At 45.6% G+C, this 23,161-nt stretch overlaps 3 protein-coding genes across 4 annotated transcripts in view; all 3 read left to right on the plus strand.

The window, feature by feature from the left end:
* The window catches only part of LOC141052010 (cytochrome P450 2C8-like), a 51,310-nt gene extending 49,058 nt beyond the window's left edge, over positions 1-2,252 (plus strand). The window contains exon 9 of one of the 2 annotated variants that reach the window (XM_073549177.1): positions 586-1,496. In XM_073549177.1, coding sequence (XP_073405278.1) covers positions 586-596 — 11 coding nt within the window. In that variant the 3' untranslated portion in view covers positions 597-1,496. The other variant, XM_073549176.1, reaches the window with a different exon arrangement.
* Positions 2,253-2,821: 569 nt separating this feature from the next.
* On the plus strand, positions 2,822-5,242 carry LOC141052011 (uncharacterized). Its single transcript, XM_073549178.1, has 2 exons — positions 2,822-3,858; positions 3,994-5,242. Exons 1-2 carry the CDS (start codon positions 3,664-3,666, stop codon positions 5,239-5,241), a joined length of 1,443 nt encoding a protein of 480 aa, XP_073405279.1. The 5' UTR covers positions 2,822-3,663; the 3' UTR covers position 5,242.
* Positions 5,243-14,466: 9,224 nt separating this feature from the next.
* Positions 14,467-23,161, plus strand: part of LOC141052012 (cytochrome P450 2A4-like) — a 139,592-nt gene continuing 130,897 nt past the window's right edge. The window contains exon 1 of the mRNA XM_073549180.1: positions 14,467-14,804. Within this exon, the coding sequence (XP_073405281.1) occupies positions 14,625-14,804 (180 nt within the window). The 5' untranslated portion in view covers positions 14,467-14,624. The remainder of the gene's footprint in view (positions 14,805-23,161) is intronic.

The raw sequence follows: 23,161 nt of genomic DNA on the forward strand, positions 1-23,161 counted from the left end.
GTAAGTTTTAGTCTACAAATTTCTGACAACATGTCTCTGAATTTCCAAGCAATAAATTTTGTATTTTTTTCTGAAAAGGAGAAATGGTCAAAATAAAAAAACAGTGCTTTCGGATATCAAATAATACAAAGAAAACAAGTCCATAATCACTGAGAAACAACAATACTAATGTTTTAACTCAGGAAGAGTTCAGAAATCAACATTTTGTGGAATAACCATGATTTTTAAAAATAGCTTTCATGCGTTTTGGCATGCTTGCCACCAGTCTTTCACGTTGCTTCTGGTGCAAAAATTTAAGCAGTTCTTTGGTTGATGGCTTGTGACTATCCATCATACTCTTGATTACATTCCAGAGGTTTTCAATGGGGTTCAGGTCTGGAGCCCTTGACAGGGTTTTGATGTGGTGGTCTCTTAATTTTTGCCTGAGCTGCATGTTCTCTCTGTGTACTATTGTTGTAGTCCACTGTAAACACCATGTGATCGTACTGACTTGCCTTATCTTGTAGCGTTCTATATACATTGTGGTATTGTGAAAGTGTCCTTTAAATCATCTGTGCTGTTTCACTGATGTAGAGTTATCAACAGGTAATAGTTAAGGAAGTGGGCTGGGCCAGCTGCAGCAAAGGTGGCAGGATGCTGCTGCTCCCAGTTGAGAAGCTTGGGCACGTTAGCCCTGAGCAGATGTGTGGCTGTAGCTGGGGCATTGCTAGACTCCAAGGAGGGAGAGGATCTGCTGCCCCGGGCCAAAGGACGCAACAGAGCATTGCCAGACTCCCAGGAGGGGGGAAATCTGCTGCACCGGACTAAGAACTAAAGGACCACAACACGGGCCCCGGACTTTGGATGGGCCCCAGCTGAAGGGACAATAAGCGTCCAGATTCCAGCATGTGGACTGATTGCCTGAACTCAGCTACCGTGGCCATTGTGGGTACGGCTGTGGATAGTTTCAGGGAAAGAGCAGGAAGACAGTGTTATATCTTCTTTTCTACTACTTTTTTCTACTTTGTTACTATTGAGAAAACATAAAATAGTTATCCCTGTTGGATCACATCAGTGACCCTGAATTTTGATTGCCAGATTACAGTGGCTGGAAAGAAAAGGTAACTCTTGGGAAGGAGATGTGTCAGTTCTGTCTATTTATGCACAAGGGGCCGGGGGTGTTCGCTGACCATTTGCTTAGTGGACTCTATCTGTGGACTATGCCTTTAAGTATCTCGACCATAACTACCCCCCCCCCGTGCCCCCTTGTTACAGCTTTATGGCCGGGCCAATTATATACCGTACACCTTCCTAACTGCTTGTTTTCCATCTATGGTCAGCCTTCTTTGACTCTATGAAGCCTGAGTTGCTAATCAAAGAAGATTGAAAGTGTATTTAAATATTTAGCCCCACCATGAAGCATCGAGCTGCGGGATTTAGAACCGTCATGTTGTGCTGACAGAGTCCCTTTAAGTTTAGCTTGACTTCCTATTGTGTACTCTCATTCCATACTGTTTTCTCAGGTAAACGTACATGTATGGGAGAAGGCCTGGCTCGCATGGAGCTCTTCCTTTTTCTGACCACCATACTGCAGAAGTTCACCTTGGAGCCCACTGTAGACAGAAATAATCTGAGCATAAGACCCGAGCCCAACACCAATGCTTCAAGACCTCAGTCCTACCAGATGAATGTCATCCCTCGTTTCTGAGATGAAGATGAACGTCTTGCACAATGGAAAAGACTAAGCTCCAAAGTCCATGCCAAAAAGGAAAAAATAGGTGACATTCCGTGATGCAGTAAAACAATCCTTTGTTTATTCAATACAAGTAGTACATGGACCAACCTTTAAAGCATCTGATCGATGCAAAACGGCCATTGACTTCCTCTTAACCTGTGCTCTTGCATCCATGTACCACTTGAATTGAATAAAGAACGGACTGCTTTACTGCGTCATGGAGTGCCACCTATTTTTTCCTCTTTGACCTGGCCTTTGTACGACGCTGATCATGTTGTTGCACCCTGGATTTTGCAAGCTATACACCGAGTAATCTCGAAAAGGTATGTTTTTAGTTGTTTGGTGCTGGTTTTCTTTATTTTCCACAAATAGGTTCCATAACCGACAAAACACTACAAAAACTTGCTGGCTCAAAATAATCATACAGGTTTTTTAATTATATTTTTAGTGTTTTTTATGCCACAACTCTATTTTGCACAATATAATACAATATACAACATCTGTGATCATTTTATCTTAATAAAAATATTGGACTGTATCGTGTCTATTGTCCTGAATACTTTGCATCTCCTGTTTGCTTTTTCACAATTATTTATTTTATTGAGGCTTCTATGCTACTTTGTGTAACAGAGTTGTATAGCTTTAGATATCTTCACATACTGTATGCATTTAGTCTGGAATAATGGTAGACACCATGACGAAAGGCTAACAGCTCCCAATATAGTCAACAGGTCCATCCATTGGAAGCACCAGGGGCCATCATGTGATGCATCTGACACTTTCAAATGATTTGTTTTTCTTCTCCTATGATCGAGTGGAATAACATTCTTAACATTTTAGTTGTGAACAGTCTTGTTGCATGGAAGCAGATCATTCACCTGGTTAATGATTGGATTGTTGAATGTTTAGCATATTATATGATCCTAAAGGGGTTTTCTGCTTTCAAGCAACCTGCAGAATATAGAAAGCAAGAAAGAGTCAGCTTAAAAACAAAACAGCCATCAAAGGGTTAAAACAGCTGTAAAGGAAGATTCAGCATGTGTTGAAGCTGCATTTTTCCATGGTACATGACGGCACCACGAGAGAGGGGATCCGCCCTACGAGGACAGGAAACCTTCAAGATAAAAAGGGGCGGCTCCTCTCTCCGCATCAGTTGGTTTCCTGTCCTCGATGGGGAACCCTCAAGATGAAAACCTCTTGATGGAAGAAAGAAGAGGATGCCTGGGCCTGGGTCGGGTGATTAGTGGCAGGCATGGGTCTGCTACACCCGACACCGGGTACCGGTAGTCGCCTCGGGGGCCATATACACCTATGCCCCCCCTGAGCGAGAGCATGGCCACAGCCGGGCAGATACCCAGGCGAACGGAGGTCAGCGAGGAGGTCCAGGGAGGCCACTGATAGTGTCCCTCCCTGTTGACATATAGTGGCCATGCAGCCCGGGAGGCACATCAGTGCCCGGGCAGAAGAGCTCCTCGGAGGCCACAGATTGTGTACCCTCCCTGTGAGCACCAGACACCGGACCCCGCAGCAGAGGTCGTTCCGCACATACCTGCGCCAGAGCAGGGAGATGGGGTCCACCATGCAGGTAAGAGGTGTCCGGGGGTCCCGAAATGCAGACGCTCACTCGGCCGGGCCGCACCGGGAGGCGCGCGCACTGAGAGCGCGCATCATGGCCGACGAACCGGAAGTGGTGCGGCGACCCGGAAGTAGAGCGGCGCGCACGACACCACGGGGCCTGGGAGAAGCAGAAGGTGTGCACGGTCCCGGGAGGGGCACGGAGCACGCATGCGCGCGCACGCACGTCCACATAGAGGCGCGGCAGGTGCAAGACCAGTTGGTCTAAAAAAAAAAAAAAAAAAAGGGGGCTATTTAAGTTCGCCAGAGAAGGCGAGCAGGCGTCACAGCACCAATTTGGAGCAGAAGTAACTGCTTGCAGCATAAGCAGCGTAATGGAGAGCCCTTCGCCAGAGCATGTGCTACCACGCCAGGAAGCAAAAGAGGGGCGGTCGCGCTCGGAGGAGAAAGCACGTCGCAGCAGTAGTGTGAGCCACTCGGGCAGCGCACGGGCGGGTCGTCACCGCAGGAAAGAGGGGTCCGTAGTCTCGTTGGGAGACAGTGAAAGGACCAGCCAACCTCCAGATCCGGTACCCGTTCTATGAAGCGTCCGAGTGGTGAGTGAACTTCGAGAAAGTCCAGTTATCTAATATCTGTTCTCTTTCTCCTTTTCTTTCTCCCTCTCCTCCTCCTCCTCTTATATACATTGGCGGGGTGGAGTATAGGACGTCCCTAAGAAATATAGAGGGAAGTCGAAGAATAAGGAATGTGCCTTATGTAAAAACCCCACAGAGGCAGCCTGGAACAAAAAGTTGTGCCAGGAATGCATTAACAAAACCATAGCGGAGGAGACACCCTCATTTTCGGCTAGTCTGAGGACCATAATTCAGACAGAAGTTTCAAAATCAGTAAGAGCATTACAACCTGTAGATACAGAAAGGAAAAATAGGAGAGCAAGCACCTCAGGGGTCTCTCAGCAAGACTCTACAGAGTCAGAGGACGACTCAAATAAGTCTCAGTATGTAGGAAGTAGCTCGGATGGGGAAGATACATTTCCAGTAGAAACTACGGATGAGCTCATTAAAGCAGTTAGATCTACCATGGGACTAGTAGAAGAACAGACAAAAAAGACAGCCCAAGATCTCATGTTCAGCGGATTGCAAAAGAAAAAACGTAAAGCCTTCCCTGTTAACGAGCAACTAAAAGCACTAATAAAACGCGAATGGGAAAAGCCAGAAAGGAAGTCCCAGATAACGAATTCCCTAAAGAGGAGATACCCCTTTGAGGAGGAAGCGTCCTCGTCCTGGGATAGGGCCCCCAAAATTGATGTGGCGATATCAAAGGTCGCCAGAAAATCTTCCCTACCCTTTGAGGACCTGGGGTTCCTAAAAGAGCCACTGGACCGAAAGGTAGACAATTGCCTTAAATCAGCCTGGGAAACCTCGGCTGGCGCACTAAGACCCGCCATCGCAGCCACTTGTGTGGCTAGGTCCCTAAAGATATGGACAGACAACTTGGAAGATCAGTTAGAACAAGGATTTCCCAGGGACATGATTCTGGAATCATTACCGGCTATTAGAGCGGCGGCGGGCTTTCTTGCAGAGGCGTCAGCAGATTCGGCCAGACTAGCGTCAAAATCAGCAGCCTTAACAAATGTAGGACGGCGGGCGGTATGGCTCAAGTGCTGGCCGGGGGACACACAAGCAAAACTGAAGCTTTGTTCTCTACCATGTGAGGGAAATTTCTTATTCGGTCCAGCACTGGATGAAGTATTGGAAAAAGCGAGTGACACAAAAAAGAATTTTCCGAAACAACCGTTTCAGGCCTTTCGGCGCTCCTTTCAGAGGGGCCGAAAGTTTAGAAGGCAACAGTTCAAAGAACGTGACAGAAATAATTCTGACAGACGATACAGAGGAGGGAGAGGCTTCTATTTTAGTAAGCCCCCTAGAGAAGCCAAAAAACCCGGCCAGTGACGGTCCCTCTCAGGTGGGGGGAAGGCTCTCTCACTTCCTCCCAGCCTGGGAAAGGATCTCATCCAGTACCTGGATCCGACAAATAGTAGGGTCAGGTCTGGAGTTAAAATTCCACCACTGGCCACCACAAAAATTCATCCAAACTCCGGTACAATCATCCCAAGAAAGACAAAAGAGTTTAGAGGGGGAGGTGTTATCGCTTATACAAAAGCGCGTACTGGAAGAAGTTCCAGAAGGGGAAAAGAAGGAAGGTTTTTACTCCCCCCTATTTCTGATAAAGAAACCAGACGATTCCTGGAGGACGATTGTAAACCTGAAAGGCCTCAACAAGTATCTAGTAGTCCCATCGTTCAAAATGGAAACGATAAGGTCTACGGTGAAACTCCTCTTCCCTCGGTGTTACATGTCGGTCCTGGATCTCAAGGACGCTTACTATCATGTCCCGATCCGGCAGCAAGACCGCAAATTTCTCAGGGTGGCAGTCCAGATAAACTCTCAGTGGCATCATTTTCAATACAAGGCTCTGCCCTTTGGGGTAGCAACAGCCCCCCGGGTCTTTACGAAGTTAATTGCGGAGGTCACGGCACATCTCAGAGAAAAAGATGCTCTAGTAATACCATATCTGGACGACTTCTTGATAGTGGGGAAGGATTTCGCTCACTGTCAGGAACAAGTCAAGACAGTAATAGAGACTCTTCAGACTCTGGGTTGGCAACTGAACTTCAAAAAATCCAGGTTGGAGCCAACGATGGTCCAGAATTTTTTGGGCCTAACAATAGACTCGGTAATGCAGGAGTGTCGCCTCCCAGAGGAGAAAGAAGAGAAAATCAAAAACCTAATCAGAACAACGTTAGGAAAGCCAACAATGATGCTGAGGAAAGCCATGTCAGTGTTGGGGTCCCTAACCTCCTGCATACCAGCGGTAAAATGGGCCCAACTTCACACAAGGGAACTTCAGTGGTGTGTGTTACAAAACGATCTGACGCTTCAGGGGCAATTGGAACAGAAGCTTACCATCCCGGATCCTGTACTCCAGTCGCTAAAGTGGTGGCTACAGATAGAGTCCTCTCCGAGGGGAGTACCCTGGACATATGCAGCCTCCAGAGTAGTCACGACAGATGCCAGTCCCTGGGGCTGGGGAGCCCATCTAGACACCCTGTGGCTCCAAGACCCTTGGGCGCGGGGGGAAAAAGATCTATCCTCAAACGAGTGGGAACTACTAGCCATCGAAAGAGCGCTGGAAAGATTACTGACACACCTAAGAGGACATCATGTGAAAGTCCTATCAGACAATCGTACGGCGGTTGCATACGTAAACCATCAAGGGGGCACTCGTTCTCGGTCTTTGATGGAAATAGCGAAAAGAATCTTGACTCTGGCGGAACATCAGTTCCTTTCATTATCGGCCCTGCATATTCGAGGCGCGGACAACCTGAAGGCGGACTTTCTGAGCAGGAACCACTTAAAGCAAGGAGAATGGTGCCTAAAAGAGTCCATTTTTCAGCACATTGTGCAGAGGTGGGGAAAACCCATAATAGATCTCTTCGCCTCAATAACCAACAGGAAAGTTCAAAAATTCTGCTCCCTAAGACCAGCAGACATGCCACTGGCAGTAGACGCCTTCAGAATGAGATGGACATCAGGTCTCCTATACGCCTTCCCTCCAATATGCCTCATTCCATTAGTCCTGAAAAAAATCAGGGAGGATCAAGCCAGAGTAATTATGATAGCTCCCTTTTGGCCAAAAAGGCCGTGGTTCTATTGGCTGAGGGTGATGTCAGTGACAAACCCATGGGTGCTCCCAGAGGATCACGACCTCCTAACACAGGGTCCCTTCAATCATCCTCCGAATTCCAGGCTGCATTTGACAGCCTGGAATTTGAAAGGTCACTGTTAGAGAAGAAAGGCTTTTCAGCAAGATTGATTTCCACCCTAATTAGTAGCAGAAAGCCAGTGACCACAAAAATATATGGGAGGATATGGAGAAAATTTTTGTCCACCTCAGGCCCAATACAGGAGGGGGAAGTGCCTGTGAGGGCGGTACTAGAATTCCTACAAAAGGGTTTGGACCTGGGCTTAGCAGTCAGCACCCTGAAAGTACACGTTTCAGCCCTGGCAGCATTATTTAATTGTGACCTGGCAAGCGATAGATGGGTCGTCAGATTTATCCGGGCCTGTGCTAGAGCTGACTCTGTCCCATCTCCTAAACCTCCTCCCTGGGATCTAAATTTAGTCCTATCATCCCTAACGGAAAGTCCATTTGAACCAATAGACGCAACATCAGATAAAGTGGTAACTTTAAAAACAGCCCTGTTAGTGGCGCTCACATCGGCACGTAGGGTTGGGGACTTACACGCAGATCCACCATACACTCAGGTTATGGACGATAGAGTCGTGTTGAGATTAGATCCAGCATACCTCCCTAAGGTAGTGTCAAAATTCCACAGAGCCCAGGAAATAATCTTGCCATCCTTTTGTCCTAACCCCGGTAACAAAAAGGAAGAGAAATTACATTGCTTAGACGTTAGAAGATGTATCCTACAGTATTTAGAGGTGACAAAACCATGGAGGAAACAGAGGGCCTTATTTGTCTCGTATCAAGGAGCAAGGAAAGGCCTTAAAGCCTCTAAGCAAACTATAGCTAGATGGGTGAGAGAGGCCATCATACTAGCATATAGTAGTGCAGGTAGGGCTGTTCCAGAGGGCCTAAAAGCCCACTCCACGAGGGCCATGGCAACGTCCTGGGCGGAGAAAGCGGACGCCTCCATCGACCAAATCTGTAAGGCGGCCACTTGGTCCTCTCCATCTACCTTTTTCAGACATTACAGATTAGACCTATCTGCCACCTCTGATCTCACATTTGGGAGAAGAGTGTTACAGGCAGTGATCCCCCCCTAAAAGAGAATACAAATCTCTGTAACTCTCTTGTGGTGCCGTCATGTACCATGGAAAAACACGGGTATTACATACCTGGTAATGTGTTTTTTCATGAGACATGACGGCACCCTTATATTCCCGCCCTATCACGTCATTAGTTGGGTGTTTCGTTAGTATTATACACTCCCTTGGTGTTGGAAATTTAGCAGTGTAAAATATGTATTGTTCATGTGTGAACTAACCTGCGGAGTTCCTCTCGTGCTCTGTAAAACAACTGATGCGGAGAGAGGAGCCGCCCCTTTTTATCTTGAAGGTTTCCTGTCCTCGTAGGGCAGATCCCCTCTCTCGTGGTGCCGTCATGTCTCATGAAAAAACACATTACCAGGTATGTAATACCCGTGTTTTATGCCAGTACTGGCCCATCTACAAAGCATATATGGTGTATAGATTCTGGTGCAAGCAGTTATATAACAAATAACAAGGATTTCTTCACTGACCTTAATGAAAGCAAGTCAGAAAAGGTCATCTTAGCTAATGGTCACTATATGACTTCAGAAGAAGTAGGGGACTGCTACCTCCACTGTCCAGTTTCCTCAGCACAAAGCCAAAAGATCCCAATAAAGGATGTTCTCTGTGTTCCCAGCCTTGAAAGCAATCTTCTGTCAGTAAAGAAGCTCACGCAAAAAGGGAATGTAGTTACTTTTAGAGATAACAGCTGCATCATCTCAAAGAAGGGTCACACTCTTGCAGAAGGAAAAACCCAAAATGAACTTTATCACCTATAATGCAAAGAAAGAGTGTACGGTGCTAGACAAGATCTACATAAAAACTGTATCAGCCATCTTGGGCACAGAGACCCAGAAGCAGTAAGGAAGCTAGCTCTACTAGCAAATGGTATTGAAATCAACCAGTGTAGTCAAATGATGAAGAGCACTAGCTGTCTTATAGGGAAAATGTCCAGAAAATCCTTTCCTAAAATAAGCACCACTAGATCTACACAGCCTCTGGATCTGATACATACAGAAGTGTGTGGTCCAATGAGTGTTCAAACTCCTAGCAAGAAGGGATATACAGTCGCCTACCTGCTTCACAGTAAGGATGAAGTTCCACAGAAACTTGAAGAATATCTTGATGTAGTGTTTAACAAATTTGGAAGAATGCCAAAAGCCCTGCGTGCAGATAATGGAACTGAATATACAGCTGTCGCAAAAATTAAGAGACTACTGCAACATTTTCAGTTTGTCTGATTTTTATCTTTGTAGGTATATTTTTGAGTAAAATGTAAATTGCTCCTTTATTTTATAAACTACTGACAACATTATTTGTATTTCTAAGCACTAAATTTTGTATTTATTTTCAGAAAATGAGAAATGGTCAAAATAACAAAAAAAATGCAGAGCTTGCAGACTTCAAATAATGCTAAGAAAACAAATTCATAATCATATAGAAACAACAATACTAATGTTTTATCTCAGGAAGAGTTCAGAAATCAATATTTTGTGGAATAACCATGATTTTTAATCCCTGCTTTTTTGCGTCTAGGCATGCTTTCCGCCAGTCTTTCACACTGCTTTTGGGTGACATTATGCCACTCCTGGTACAAAAATGTAAGCAGTTCTTCTTTGTTTGATGGCTTGTGACTATCCATATTCCTCTTCAGTACATTCCAAAAGTTTTCAATGGGGTTCAGGTCTGGAGATTGGGCTGGCCATGACAGGGATTTGATGTGATGGTCCTTCATCCACATAATGATTGACCCAGCTGTGTGGCATGGCACATTATCCTGCTGGAAAAACCAGTCCTCAGAGTTGGGGAACATTGCCTGAGCAGAAGGAATCAACTGTTTTTCCAGGATAACCTTATATGCGACTTGAAGTATATATCCTTCGCAAAGATTAACCTGCCCAATTCCAGCCTTGCTGAAGCATCCCCAGATCATCACTGATCCTCCACCAAATTTCACAGTGGGTGCAAGACACTGTGGCTTGTACGCTTCTCCAGGTCTCCATCTAATGATTAGACCATGCGCTTGACAAAGCTGAAAATTAACCCTGACGAAGGAAGCTGTAGTCTTCTGAAACGCGTAGGAAATTTGGTCCGTCTAGCACTCCTTAGCTGATCACGTGACTCATCACGTGATTGTGACGTCACGCAAGGTCCTGTTCCTTGCCGGTTTGCAGCTTTTACACAGCGTGTCTCTTGCTGTGCTGCGGCGCTATTCTGTTAACAAGGTGGACGATTGTCATCAGTCAGGACATCGTCCTTTACCTGTCATCACATTAGTGACATTTTATCATTAACCTTTGATACCAATTTTGGAGGTTCCCTCACTTGGACTATAACGGGACATCTTTTCAGCACAAGGACCTTCGGCTTTCAGTGGGAGCAGCCACTCTGTGTACTCAGCCTTGGATTGTGATTACAGAGCACCTCTTAAACATGGCTCTATTCAGGTGTTGAAAGGTACTCGTCTGGTTAACATAATTGTGCTTTATCTTAAAATCACACCAATCCCATTTCTCTAGGCATAGTAGTGCTTTATCTTTATTTATTATTTTTTATGGATATTGCATGTTATACTTTAGGGTGTTTTGTCTTTGAATTTTAGGACACACTTTTTTAGCGCAAATATTTATGTAATTATAAAGCTGAAAATTAGACTCAACAGAGAAGATTACCTTACACCAGTCCTTTATGGTCCAATCCTTATGGTCTGTGGCAAACTTCAGCCTGGCTCTCTTTTGCTTCTCATTGATGAAAGTTTTTTCTGCTTTTACATGAATCATAGAATCGTAGAGTTGGAAGGGACCTCCTGGGCCATCTGGTCCAACCCCCTGCTCAAAGCAGGATTCGCTAAATCATCCCAGTCAGATGTCTGTCCAGCCTCTGTTTGAAGACTTCCATTGAAGGAAAACTCACCAGCCTGTTGCACTCATTGATCACTCTAACTGTCAAAAAGTTTTTTCTAATAACTAATCTGTGTCTCCTCCCATTCAGTTTCATCCCATTGCTTCTAGTCTTTCCTTGTGCAAATGAGAATAAAGATGATCCTTCTACAATGTGACAGCCCTTTAGATATTTGTAGACAGCTATTAAGTCTCCTCTCAGTCTTCTCTTTTGCTAACTAAACATTCCCAAACATGACTTGAGCCCTGCCTCTAGGAGCCTGTTGCAAACTGTTCTTGCCCTGCACTTCACCACAACATCCATTTGCCATTCCTTTTGTAGGTCACTTGATGTCATCCTGCGGTTGCTGAGTGACATGCGAATAAGATGACGGTCATCCCGGTCAGTGGAGAGTCGTTTTCGCCCTCTGCCGGTCTGTAGCTTTGTTGTCCCCAGTGTCTACTGCTTGACCTTGTTGTAATGGACTACTGTCTTAGACATTTTAAGGATGGAGGCAACATGACACTCTCTGTATCCCTCTGAGAGTAAAGCCAGAATTGAGCCCTTCTTTCCCTCACTCAAGACTTTTCTTTTCAACTCCTTGGCATGTTTAAAAGTAATTTTTTCATTCCTATTACGTTGGGATATTACTACCACTTGCTTTGCCATCCATACATTGTTTTGTATATATATATATATATATATATATATATATATATATATACAACCCCTGGAATCACCGGCCTTGGAGGATGATCATTCAGTTGTTTAATTTTGTAGAAAAAAAGCAGATCACAGTCATGGCACAAAACTAAAGTCAATTCAAATGGCAATTTTCTGGCTTTAAAAAACACTAAAAGAAAGCAAGAACAAAAAATGTGGTAGTCAGTAATGGTTACTTTTTTAATCCAAGCATACGGGAAAAATTATGGAATCACTCAATTCTGAGGAAAAAATTATGGAATCACCCTGTAAATTTTCATTCCCAAAACTAACACCTGCCTCAAATTAGATCTGCTCGTTAGTCTGCATCTAAAAAGGAGTGATCACACCTTGGAGAGCTGTTGCACCGGGTGGACTGACATGAATCATGGCTCCAACACGAGAGATGTCAATTGAAACAAAGGAGAGGATTATCAAACTCTTAAAAGAGGGTAAATCATCATGCAATCTTGCAAAAGATATTGGTTGTTCACAGTCAGCTGTGTCTAAAATCTGGACCAAATGTACCTTGTCTCTTTAAGGTACTTGTATATTTATCTTCTTATTATAATGCACATCTAGTGCTATTTGCTTACTTGATGAATGTGGCCCAACTTAGGCCTTGTTAATTCTGCCTAATTTGGGTATTCTCTATTGCCATTGTGCATATATGAGCGATGTGTTATATATTCATTATTATGATGTTGTTATGTACCTGTTTTTTATCTTTTATTGCCACTGTGCATACATGAGCAATGTGTTATGATGTTGCTATGTACCTGCCTTCTGTCATACCTACCCAGGGCCCCGTACATGTGGTTGGAATGACCTTTACATCTTCAAGCTTCACTTTGTGCCTGTCTGCCTATATGATCTTTTATGTACCAATAAAATTGATTTTATTTGTTATTTGACCTTATGACTGGTTTTGTCCTCTGTCTGTGATTATACTACTACAGTTGGTCTTCTGTTGTCCGTACTTGTTGTGGGTGCGTGAGATTATATCTTTTTCTACTTCATCTAATTTTTCACCCACTATTATCATTAGATTCATCTTATATCCTGCCATAGAGCAAAAACTGTGAAAACATTGTCAATGTCATAGTCTGCAAATAGTCAATGTCATGTCAAGTCAATGTCATGGCCTGCAGATAGTCTGGATCTCAATCCAATTGAAAATCTTTGGTGGAAGTTGAAGAAAATGGTCCATGACAAGGCTCCAACCTGCAAAGCTGATCTGGCAACAGCAATCAGAGAAAGTTGGAGCCAGATTGATGAAGAGTACTGTTTGACACTCAATAAAGGCCCCGTTACACATAACGATGTCCCAGCGATCCCACCAACGATCCGACATGATGGGATCGCTGGCACATCATTAACCTGGTCGCTGGTGCCGCGCGGCTCCTGGATACCCGATGTTTACATTAGAAACCAGCATTCAGCGTCGCTGATCGCTGGTCTCTCGCTGCCACACGCAGCGATGCGTGATGGCCAGCGGGAGACCAGTGAACGAAAAATGGCCCAGCAATACCCGGCAGTGGGGCCGATCGCTGATCCCCGTCACACACAGCGATCTTGCTGGTGAGATTGCTGTGGCGTCACAAAATCAGCGATCTCGCTAGCAAGATCGCTGTGTGTGACGGGCCGTAAGTCCATGCCTCAGAGACTGCAAGCTGTTATAAAAGCCAGAGGTGGTGCAACAAAATACTAGTGATGTGTTGGAGTGTTTTTGTTTGTTTTTCATGATTCCATAATTATTTCCCTCAGAATTGAGTGATTCTATAATTTTTTCCCTATGCTTGGTTTAAAAAAGTAACCAATACTGACTACCACATTTTTTCTTGATTTCTTTTAGTGTTTCTTAAAGCCAGAAAGTTGCCATTTGAAATGACTTTAGTTTTGTGCCATGTCTGTGATCTGCTTTTTTTCTACAAAATTAAACAATTGCATGAACATCCTCCAAGGCAGGTGATTCCATAAATTTTGCCAAGGGTTGTATATATGCACAAATATGCATAAATATGTGATACTTCAGATTTTGTATTAGTCTAGCCTGATGAAGAGACCTGAGTAGTCTGGAAAGCTTGCAATGTGTTACCATCTTTTCAGTTAGCCATTAAAAGGTATCAACCACTGAGGACTCTCAATTCTGAATATTCTTCTATCTACTGGCTAACACGGTACAAAGATATACATCCTTCCTGCATCTTTCTATAGAGATTTCCAGTAACAGCATGGTTCTCAGATGAAGTCCCCTATATCTATTAGGTTGCTCCACTAGAGTTGTACACGCAGTAGCCTGGTTAGGAGCCCACTCAAATATTTTGCCCCCTCCAGCTGAATTCCTAGCTACGCGTCTGCATGATCTATCCAGTGATATCCAGACTTCCACAGGCTCACCACCCTCAGGAAAGCAGATGTTTTGCTCATTCTTTAGATTACCAGCGGAATGTTTACATGAGACGAGTACCTTCCTGTATAAATGGACGTTCTCTCTCTTTCCTCTTCTTCTGCTGCTTCATCCATAGTAATAATATTTTGATTGAAATAAAGGAGTATATTTTGGAAGGGTCAAATCTATATTTGATTTTTTAATATGTTCTCAGTAATTAGCATATCTGTATAGTAGCAAAAGAACAGAGGAGTCAGCTACAGTATCCCCCCCATCTCAGTGTTTGCTGTGAGAGGGGTGGGGTGTCATGTCTGATTTCCAGAGTGCTCTGACATCACACCAAGATGAGACTGCCCTCTCTGCAAGCAATGAGAGCGGAAGTGTTGTACAATACAGATGTAACTCTGCACTCTCCATTCACCCTATCTGTTCTCACTGATTTCATGTTGGAAGATCACCCTTTACCTTACTGAATACAAATACACAGGACACAACACAAACTGAGCTGTAGTCACAGGGGCTCAGAATGGCTCTGAACATCGCAACAACGCTTCTCCTGGCTGCTGGAGTCACTCTACTTATTTATCTCATCAAATGGTGGGGTAGGGTCAAACAGAAGGACCTACCCCCAGGACCTACACCTCTGCCCTTCTTGGGGAATATCTTTCAAATCAGCAATACTGAACTGCCACAGTCATTAGTCAAGGTAAGATTACATAATACACGACCGTCTGTAAATGCTGTTCAATAAAGATGAGGAAACCTTCCAAGGTTCAGTTCGGTTAGCCGAATGACCTGATGTTCGTTGAACATGGTCGCCGAACAGTTTGATGAACGTACCCGAATCCCATTAAATTCAATGGGAGGCCAAACAAAACATATATACAAAACCTTAAAGGGTGAAAAAAAAGTTTCCCAAACAGCTAAGATTAGGGGCAGACAACATGAAAAGTGGCATCAATTTACCCACAGTAGACATTTGCAAATGGCAGAGCAGCAGTCACCCATAGGCCATGCATGATGAATCAGGACCTGGCCCAGTATTCAGAGCTTTGAATTCAAGTTTCAGTTAAGACCTGGTGGCTAATTGTAAGCCTTCTTTGCTAGGAGCCCTGATACCTCATGCAACACTTCCAATTGTTTTATTCCCCAGCCACACTCAGATGGCACAAACGTCAGTTTCATAGACTATTTTTGGTTGAAAAATGTAAGGAAAGTAACACAGGTAGTTGACTGATCAGCTGCCCACAGTAGAACATTTTATAATTGCACTGAAGTAGTCAGCCATGGCCAGTGTATGAGGTATGAGGGTCTGGACCAGCATTTATAGCTTTGAAATTAAGTTTGATTTAAAATTAGGTTGCTCAGGGAGCAGTGTAAGCCTTCTTTGCTGGGAGCCCTGATACCTCATGCAACACATGAAATGTTTTTTTTCCCAGCCACACTCAGATGGCACAAACATCAGTTTCACAGAGTACTATTGGTAGAAAAATGTAAGGAAAGTAACACAGGTAGTTGACTGATTAATTGACCCACAGTAGAACATTTTATAATGGCACAGAAGAACAGCAGAAAAATGCATGAAGAGTAAAGCTTGCAGTAAGGTGAAAATAAGTGCAGGCCTAACTGTCTGGGAGCCCTACTGCTACAGGCAACACACAAGAAGGAGACCCAGCTTGGATTTGCAGATTTCTTGCAGATTAATTGCGGATTTGTTGCGGATTATCATGCATTTTTTGATGTGCGGATTTGCCTTACTCAATGTTTAGTCAATGGGTGCAGAAACGCTGCATTTCCGCGCAAAAAATTAACATGCTGCGGAAAAAAAACTGCAGCGAATCCACGTGGATTTTTCCACAGCATTTGCACTCCAATTCTCAAATTCCCATTGACTATTATTGGTAATGAATAGAATTGGGTGATGTTACTGCTCTACAGGGCCTCTCACAATGCACTGGCAGGAGACAATGGCACCTGCAGTGCATCACTGAAGAGGTTACCTGAGTTCATCTCCTCACTTTATGGCAATGCTGCGTGAGAATTTTCTCACACAGCATTGGCGGTAAAAGAATGAACTTAGGGTTAGGGTTAGGTATAGGGTTAGAGGACCTCTCTGCTGGCGGCGGAGGGATACAATGCGGATGATTACCTCCGCCTGTGCATCGCGGAGGCCCTGTAGAGCACTGACATCACCCAATGTCAGTGTTCTACACAGAAGCTCGTCATAGGACACTCGTTATTAACTGGACTACGGCGGAAAAGTAATGAATAGTTTGATTTATTATTTTTATTACAGGAGATCGAGGGCTTCGGGGACTAGGTGATTGGTGAGTATGTTCTCTATGTTATATGTTGTATGTACTGTCTGTAATGTATGTGTATATGTATGTACTGTATGTTCTGTATGTTTGTTTTTTTCCATTACTGAACACATGCATTGTCTAATGGGACTACTGTCCCATCATCGGCAATGCTATCACTGTGAGCATTCATAGCCGGATGGGAGCAGTAGTCTCATCAGACAATGGCTGCTTACACAGACATGCACACACACAGGGACACACGCACACACTCAGATACACACACAGACACACAGACCCGCACACACACATACAGGCAGACCCCCCGCAAACAGACACACACATAGTCTCCACCCACACTCCGTCCACACTCTTCCCTCCTCCCGATCTGCAGCGCTTCTCGCACCCACAGTCGCAGCAAATCCGCAGATCTTTTTTACACCTGTGGTTTTGCTGCGGATGTGCCTGACTCAATGGAAGTCAATGGATGAAGAAACACTGCAGATCCCCAAAAAGAATTGACATGCTGTGGAAAAAAAACACTGCAAATCTGCGAATTTTCTCACAGCATGTGGTCAACAAACCTGAATTTCCCATTCACTAACATTGGCTGTGCACTACACTGCAGATTTGATGCAAATCCGTGCAGCCAAAAATGCTGTGGATCCGCATCTAAATATGCAACATGTGCACATACCCTAATAGGCTTCTGGCACACATTCCAATACAGGCAAACCAGCAGATGGAGACCCAACTTGGTGTCTTCAGATTTCAAAAGAGTACTGTCACACACCACTAAATTGTCATCAATTTCCACAGAGTAGAAACAGTACAATAGGCCTCTGACACACCTTACACTACAGGCAACCCACCAAACACCATCGCTTAGTTTGCCCGGTCTATGACTGGGGTGCAAAAGTCATTGGAGATGGATGTCTTGTTCATGTTGATGAATGTTTGGTGGTCTACACTTTCAGTGGAAAGCCGGATGTGTTTATCCATCAGCAGTGCTAAATGAGATATTGCTGGCATGACAAAACCTCAAAGGCATGACATGCGAGCTCAGGTCACTCTTCCATTTTTTAAAACCAAAATACAAAAGGGTCCAAATTCCCCTGATGGCATTGATATTGAGTTCGAGATACTTCTGCACCATCTTCTCAATTCATTCACAACATGTCAGACATGTACTCTGTTCTGCTAGTGCTGGTGTAAAAAATGTGTGAAATGACTCACAAAAATTGCTTATACCATTTACATTGTTACTGTGGCTAATGTTTTTGCAGTGACACTTTGACATTCCCGGACTTGGAAGTCTAGAGCTGTGATGCACATGGGTCACCCTCCCAGGGCTGTGGGGTACTCGGTACCGGGCCGGTATCAACGGGATGTGTCACGGCAGCAGTGACCCGGTCCGTGGCCCTGGACGCCCAATTAATAGGGGAGATTGAATGGTGGAATGTAGTGGATTAAATGAATAGTTCGTGACGCCACCTGTGGTGTTCGGCAATTGAGATGTTAAGCCGACGCTGCATGGAGATCCTCTGGGACTGGTGGTGTGGTGCAGCAAAGATGCTGAAGCTCCCCACAGGTGGAGCTGAAGTCCCAGGGCAGTGTAAAGGAGATGATAGTTGGGAGACGTGAATGGTGCAGCAATGTAGCAGTGTTGGGGGTGTTGGTGCCGGAATGAGTAGAGGACACGAGGGCTGGTAGTTCCAAAGCTTTACTCACAGTCTGTTGTACAAACAGGTGCCTGCCTCCGTGCTGTGCCCTCCGGGTCAGGGGCCCAGTCAGCCTCCAAGCAAGATGGAATGCTCCCTTCCAACACTCCACCAACATGTGCCTTTCTGAACGTCTCCTCTATAGCGCCTTTGAGTGAAGTACTGGAGTTCATCCTGTTAGATGTTCCCAAGAACTATACTTGTATGGCAGACAGCTGTAGCCTGCTTCAGGGACTCCTCACTCCTAAGTCCCAGCTCACTATCCAAGTTGCTGTTGTGCCCTCAAGTCTTAGATGGGAGTAGTGCATTTACAGCCCACTACTCCACCGGTGTCTGCTGTAGGACTCTTAGTATCCATACAACCTCGGGGACCGGGCCCCGGCCTTGCGCTTACAACTTCTAGGCAGGGTTCTCTTCTAACCCATGTCCTCTGTTCCCTTTTACTCCTACTTTCCGTACTAGTCCTTTCCTTCTTATGGAAAATCAGGGTTCTCTTCAATGTCTGACTCTTTCTTTCCTTTCCCGTGCCAGCAGACCCAGGTCACTGTGATCTGCTGAAGCACTTCCTTCTTCCATCCCTCTCCCAGGGATCTCCTCTCCTCCACTCCGAACTGAACTGACTGACTTGAACTCCTAAACCTTCCCACTCTTTTATGTATTCTAACTCCACCCGCCTCCCAGCACGTTTCGTGTTCCAAGCATGGAGCCACCAAAGGTGCTCTGCTACACTCCAAGCAAGGAGCCTCAATGTGGCTTTGCTACACTACTTTGTGATGATGGGTGCAGGTGTTGGAATGTGGTCAGGAGCCTCCAACTTACCTGGATGGTGGGGTACCACACCTCAGGAGGTGGTGCAGTACCTCTGTGGCAACTGAACCCTCAGCGGCGCCACACACACAGTGTGTCTGACTGCTGTCTTGGGGAAAACAACTCTTAAGATTGTCTACAAGCATGTTTCAATATTCCAGTATGTGCCATCCTTTCTAGCGTGAAGCATCTGGCAAAATTTACTCTTGTATTGTGGATCTAACAGAGTGGGAACCCAGTAGACAGCATCATTTTCTAATTGTAAAAATACAGGCATCATGGTGCAGCAAGAAGGAGCTCATGTGTTGGGCATTTCAATGATGCCCAAGTCCATGGTGTGTTGGTGGCAGGGTAACACTCAAGCTTGCTTCCTCCGTCCCCTCATGCACAACAGAGAAGAAATCATTTTCCTCTTCATCTACTGACTGTGGCGCAGCCATCACCTCTTTCTCCTCATCCTCAATTAGTTCCTTGCCTCCTGCACCTTCAGTAAAAGGTAGTCTGGTATCAAGAGCTCCCCTCAATCACTGTAATCCATGCTCCCATGGCACCTGCCTGTACGGTGGCAGTCCAGAACTTAGAGATATTGTTGTCTCTTCTGCATCCTCCTCTGCTTCCACCTCTTCCTCTGGGACCACCATCTCATCACACAGGCTATTCAGAGTGCTCCAGAACGTAGATGACCGGAATAGGGATGCTGATTATGGCATCGTCAGCGCTACCCATCTTAGTAGCCATTTTAAAACTGTGCAGAAGGGTGCAGAGATCCTTCATCTGTGCCTACATCTTTGCACCACGTCTGTACTGCGTTGGCCCAGGCTATGCAAAAAAACATACTGCACCAGGGCTCATCGCTGCTGCCTCAGCTGCTGCAACATGTGCAAAGTGGAATTCCACCATGTCAGAACATCGCAAATCAAACAGGTAACCGGTAGGCCAAAAGACCTCTGCAACAATGCAAGTCAATGACCCTCGGGGTGCGACTGTCGGAAGTTGGAAGTGAGCACACAGTGACAGTGCTCTCTGTAGCAGTGCATCCAGGCCAGGATAGTGGCAGAGAAATTGTTGTACCACCATATTGAGGACTTGAGCCATTCAAGGCAGATATATGAGGTTGGCCTGGCCTAGGGCCACCACCAGGTTTTCATCATTATCCACACAGCCTTCCCTGGCTCCAGGTTCATTTGAGACAGCCGTTGCTCTAACTCAGCCTGAATAGCTGTCCACGATCTTTGAGCTGTGTGACTGCAATCTACAATGCATATTAGTGGAAGGTGATTCACTTTGCACTGTTGGGTCAAATGTCTCCTTAAGGGAGAGGTTGAGGGCGCAGGTGGAGGCCCTAGAGGAGGTAGACGAGGCAGAAGCAGTGGAGGAAGTGCTAGATAGAGGTTTGTCCAGCAAGCCATGGGGATTCCAAGACTTGTTGAGCAGCCCCTTTGCTTGCCTTCCCCCACAGCCACCAGTCATCCAGTGCCCAGTCAGTGCGGTGTAACATTCTGCCCATGTTTGCTCATCCAGGTGTCAGTCATCAAATGCACCCTGGCAGCCATAGATTTTTTTCAGAGAATGGGTGATACTGTCTGCGACTTGTTGGTGTAGCCCAGGCACAGTATTCTCAGAGATGTAATGGTGTCCAGGCAACTGGTGCTGGGGGACTGCGACGGCCATCAACTTTTCAGAAAATGTCTGAATCCACCAGGCGGAAATGCAGCATTTCCATGGACAACAGATTGGAGATGGTGTAATTCAAGCTCTTAGCTTTGGCATGTGTAGAGGGACACATTCTTTTACGTGACCACAACTGCGGGACCGAGGAATGGCTGCTGTGCTAAGAGAGGGTGGAGTAGGATGAACACAACAAACTGCTGGACTGTGAGTGAGGTGCAGGATTAGTGGACTGAGAAAGATGTGTTGTTCTTGGTGACAGAAAAACAGCAGGCATGTCCACTTCTGCAACAGCTGACATGCTCTCACTGACATGACTTTCGGGGTTAAACAAGTGGAGTTTCTTCGATCAGAGACCTATGTGAGATGACTTGGCATGGTGACGGAAGAGGAAGAAGCAGCAGATTTGGTTGATGGATGGGTCAGTCAATGTTTGGCAAGGCCCGCTAGTCCGCATTTTAGTGCAGTGAGATTCCCAGACTAAGGAATGTTGTATGCGCATATGCCTGTAATGCATGTAGTTGCCAAATTATTGCAATTTTTGCCTTTGCGGAGTTTCTTTTAGCAAATTTGGCAGATAAGAGAGTTGGGTCATTGTTTGCAGTTTAAAAAAATGCCCATGCTAGCAATTCTTGCCGCCCCTGCAAACTGCATACTATCAACCGATGCTGGCCATAGCCAGACTTGTGGCTGAAGATGCAGGGCTTGTCATGGTTGTGTCACTCAGTATCATGATAAATGTTTGGTCATTGGTGTAGATGCTTTTCTCCTCTGGATTCTGTGGAGAAGACCTCTGATGCCCATAGAACATAATGTATGAACTTCACTGCCAAATGGCCCATCTGTGTTTCCCCACAGTCAGTTGGAAGTTTGTGGCACGGGTGTTATGCATCGAGTTCCTGCAACTGCACAGGGGGAATCTCAAGCCATGTCCGCTACGGTCTCCCATTCTTCTGCAGCCGCAGAGGTTCCTGCTCAGCAGAGACGTTGGTCCCAGTGTCTTGCTCAGGCTAATGCTATGCGTTTGGTTGCTGTTGCCGCCTCAGGTTCAGTTATAGCAGTCAGCATCAGTCAGCGGCGAGTAGACTCTCCTGGAACTAAGTACTGCTTTCTCCATCTGAGCATGCCCGTGAGACGACCGCTCATTGGTGGTCGGAGGACACATGCTCAGGTCTTCAAGCAGCTCGGATTGGGCCATCAGCAAGGTCCCGTAAGTTATAAAAGGATCGCATGGCTGCACGCTAGTATAGATAATGTGGAGTGAGTGTTGTATGCATGTATGAATGTACACACGTGCCCTCTACAGTGCTGTTACTTGGAAAGTTCACCTAACCACAAACACGTGGACAAGTTCATGTGGTCAGGGATGGTACATCTCACTGAGGGCACACTGGGTTAACACAGTGGAAGCCGGGACCCACTCTGACCTTGGTATGGTGCACGTGCCCCCAACCTCAAGTATTGCAGGCCCCACGTCAGTCTGGGTTGCCCCCAGTCTACAGCTCCTGCATCTCCTCCTCCTTTTCAGCCTCCATCTTGAAAAGTATCACATCATTCACAAGCTGGAAGCACTGCAGCACTGCCTCATCAAAGTGGCAATAGGCTGTGCTGAAGCTAATATACTTAGGTGTCAAACCACACAATGATGAAGAGTTGTGGACAGCTCTGAAAGAGCAGGTGTGATGAAGGAGCAGCTGCCATCTTAGATATGGGGCCACATGTCTGAGCTTGGCATCCATTTTGGTCTAAGTTCAGGAATTACAGGCAGCTAACATACCCCCAGGTGCTGTGTACTTAGTAAATACAGGCAGGATTTAGTGTGTCAATGCTATATAGACAGGGCCATTGGTGTGATAATGAGGATAGGCCCAAAACAGAGCTTCAAAGCCCAGGTACGGAGCCGTGCCAGCAGGGGGCCAGAAAAAAGCCTAGGGCTTCAATTAGAATGTACCTGCTAGCAGATGCAGGAATATACGTCCTTTGTGTGTCCCAGACGCTTTGGCTCCTTCCTAGGAGCATGGATTATTAGCCCACCCTCTGACATAGGGGGAGGAACCTAGCGTGTTTAAGGGCTAGCAGCCCCTGGCAGATATTCATTCCTTAACACAGAAGATCTAGACGATGATGATCTAAGAAGGACCTGGGGACAGACCTGCCGAGGGGAGCAGTGGCCCATGCTTTGGGGGTCTGTCCGGCAACTAAAATTCTTGTACCTGTGGACTGCAGAGCTCCCCAGCACCCACATGACCCTACAATCTGGTAAATTGACCTCCAGCTTAATATCTTAAGTCTTGTACCCTTATTGTTATATATTTTCTCTGACTGCAAATTTACTGTATATTTCTGTAACTATCTAGTGTGCCCTTAAGGCAATTAAACTATAAACTTAATCTTGGGTTGATGCTTTTACTCTGATCACGAATCTTAGAACCCCCAGCGGGTAAAAGGACCTCCTCCCCAGCGACCATTTGCTCTAGGTGCAGTTCCCTTACTGACCTGAGAGACAAAGGGGGCGCCGGAGACCTGTGCCTGTGTAGTTACGTCACGGTGGTGACGTGGGAGGAACC

Source organism: Dendrobates tinctorius, unplaced genomic scaffold (genome assembly GCF_039654945.1).
Source record: "Dendrobates tinctorius isolate UK_male_01 unplaced genomic scaffold, ASM3965494v1 ptg000158l, whole genome shotgun sequence".
NCBI classification, from domain to species: Eukaryota; Metazoa; Chordata; class Amphibia; order Anura; family Dendrobatidae; genus Dendrobates; species Dendrobates tinctorius.

Bases quoted from the DNA above. Each gene is read 5' to 3' on its own strand.
- LOC141052011 (XM_073549178.1), top strand. From the start codon at position 3,664: ATGGAGAGCCCTTCGCCAGAGCATGTGCTACCACGCCAGGAAGCAAAA. The intron at 3,859-3,993 runs GTACCCGTTCTA...GGTGGAGTATAG, and splicing joins CCAGCCAACCTCCAGATCCG to GACGTCCCTAAGAAATATAG.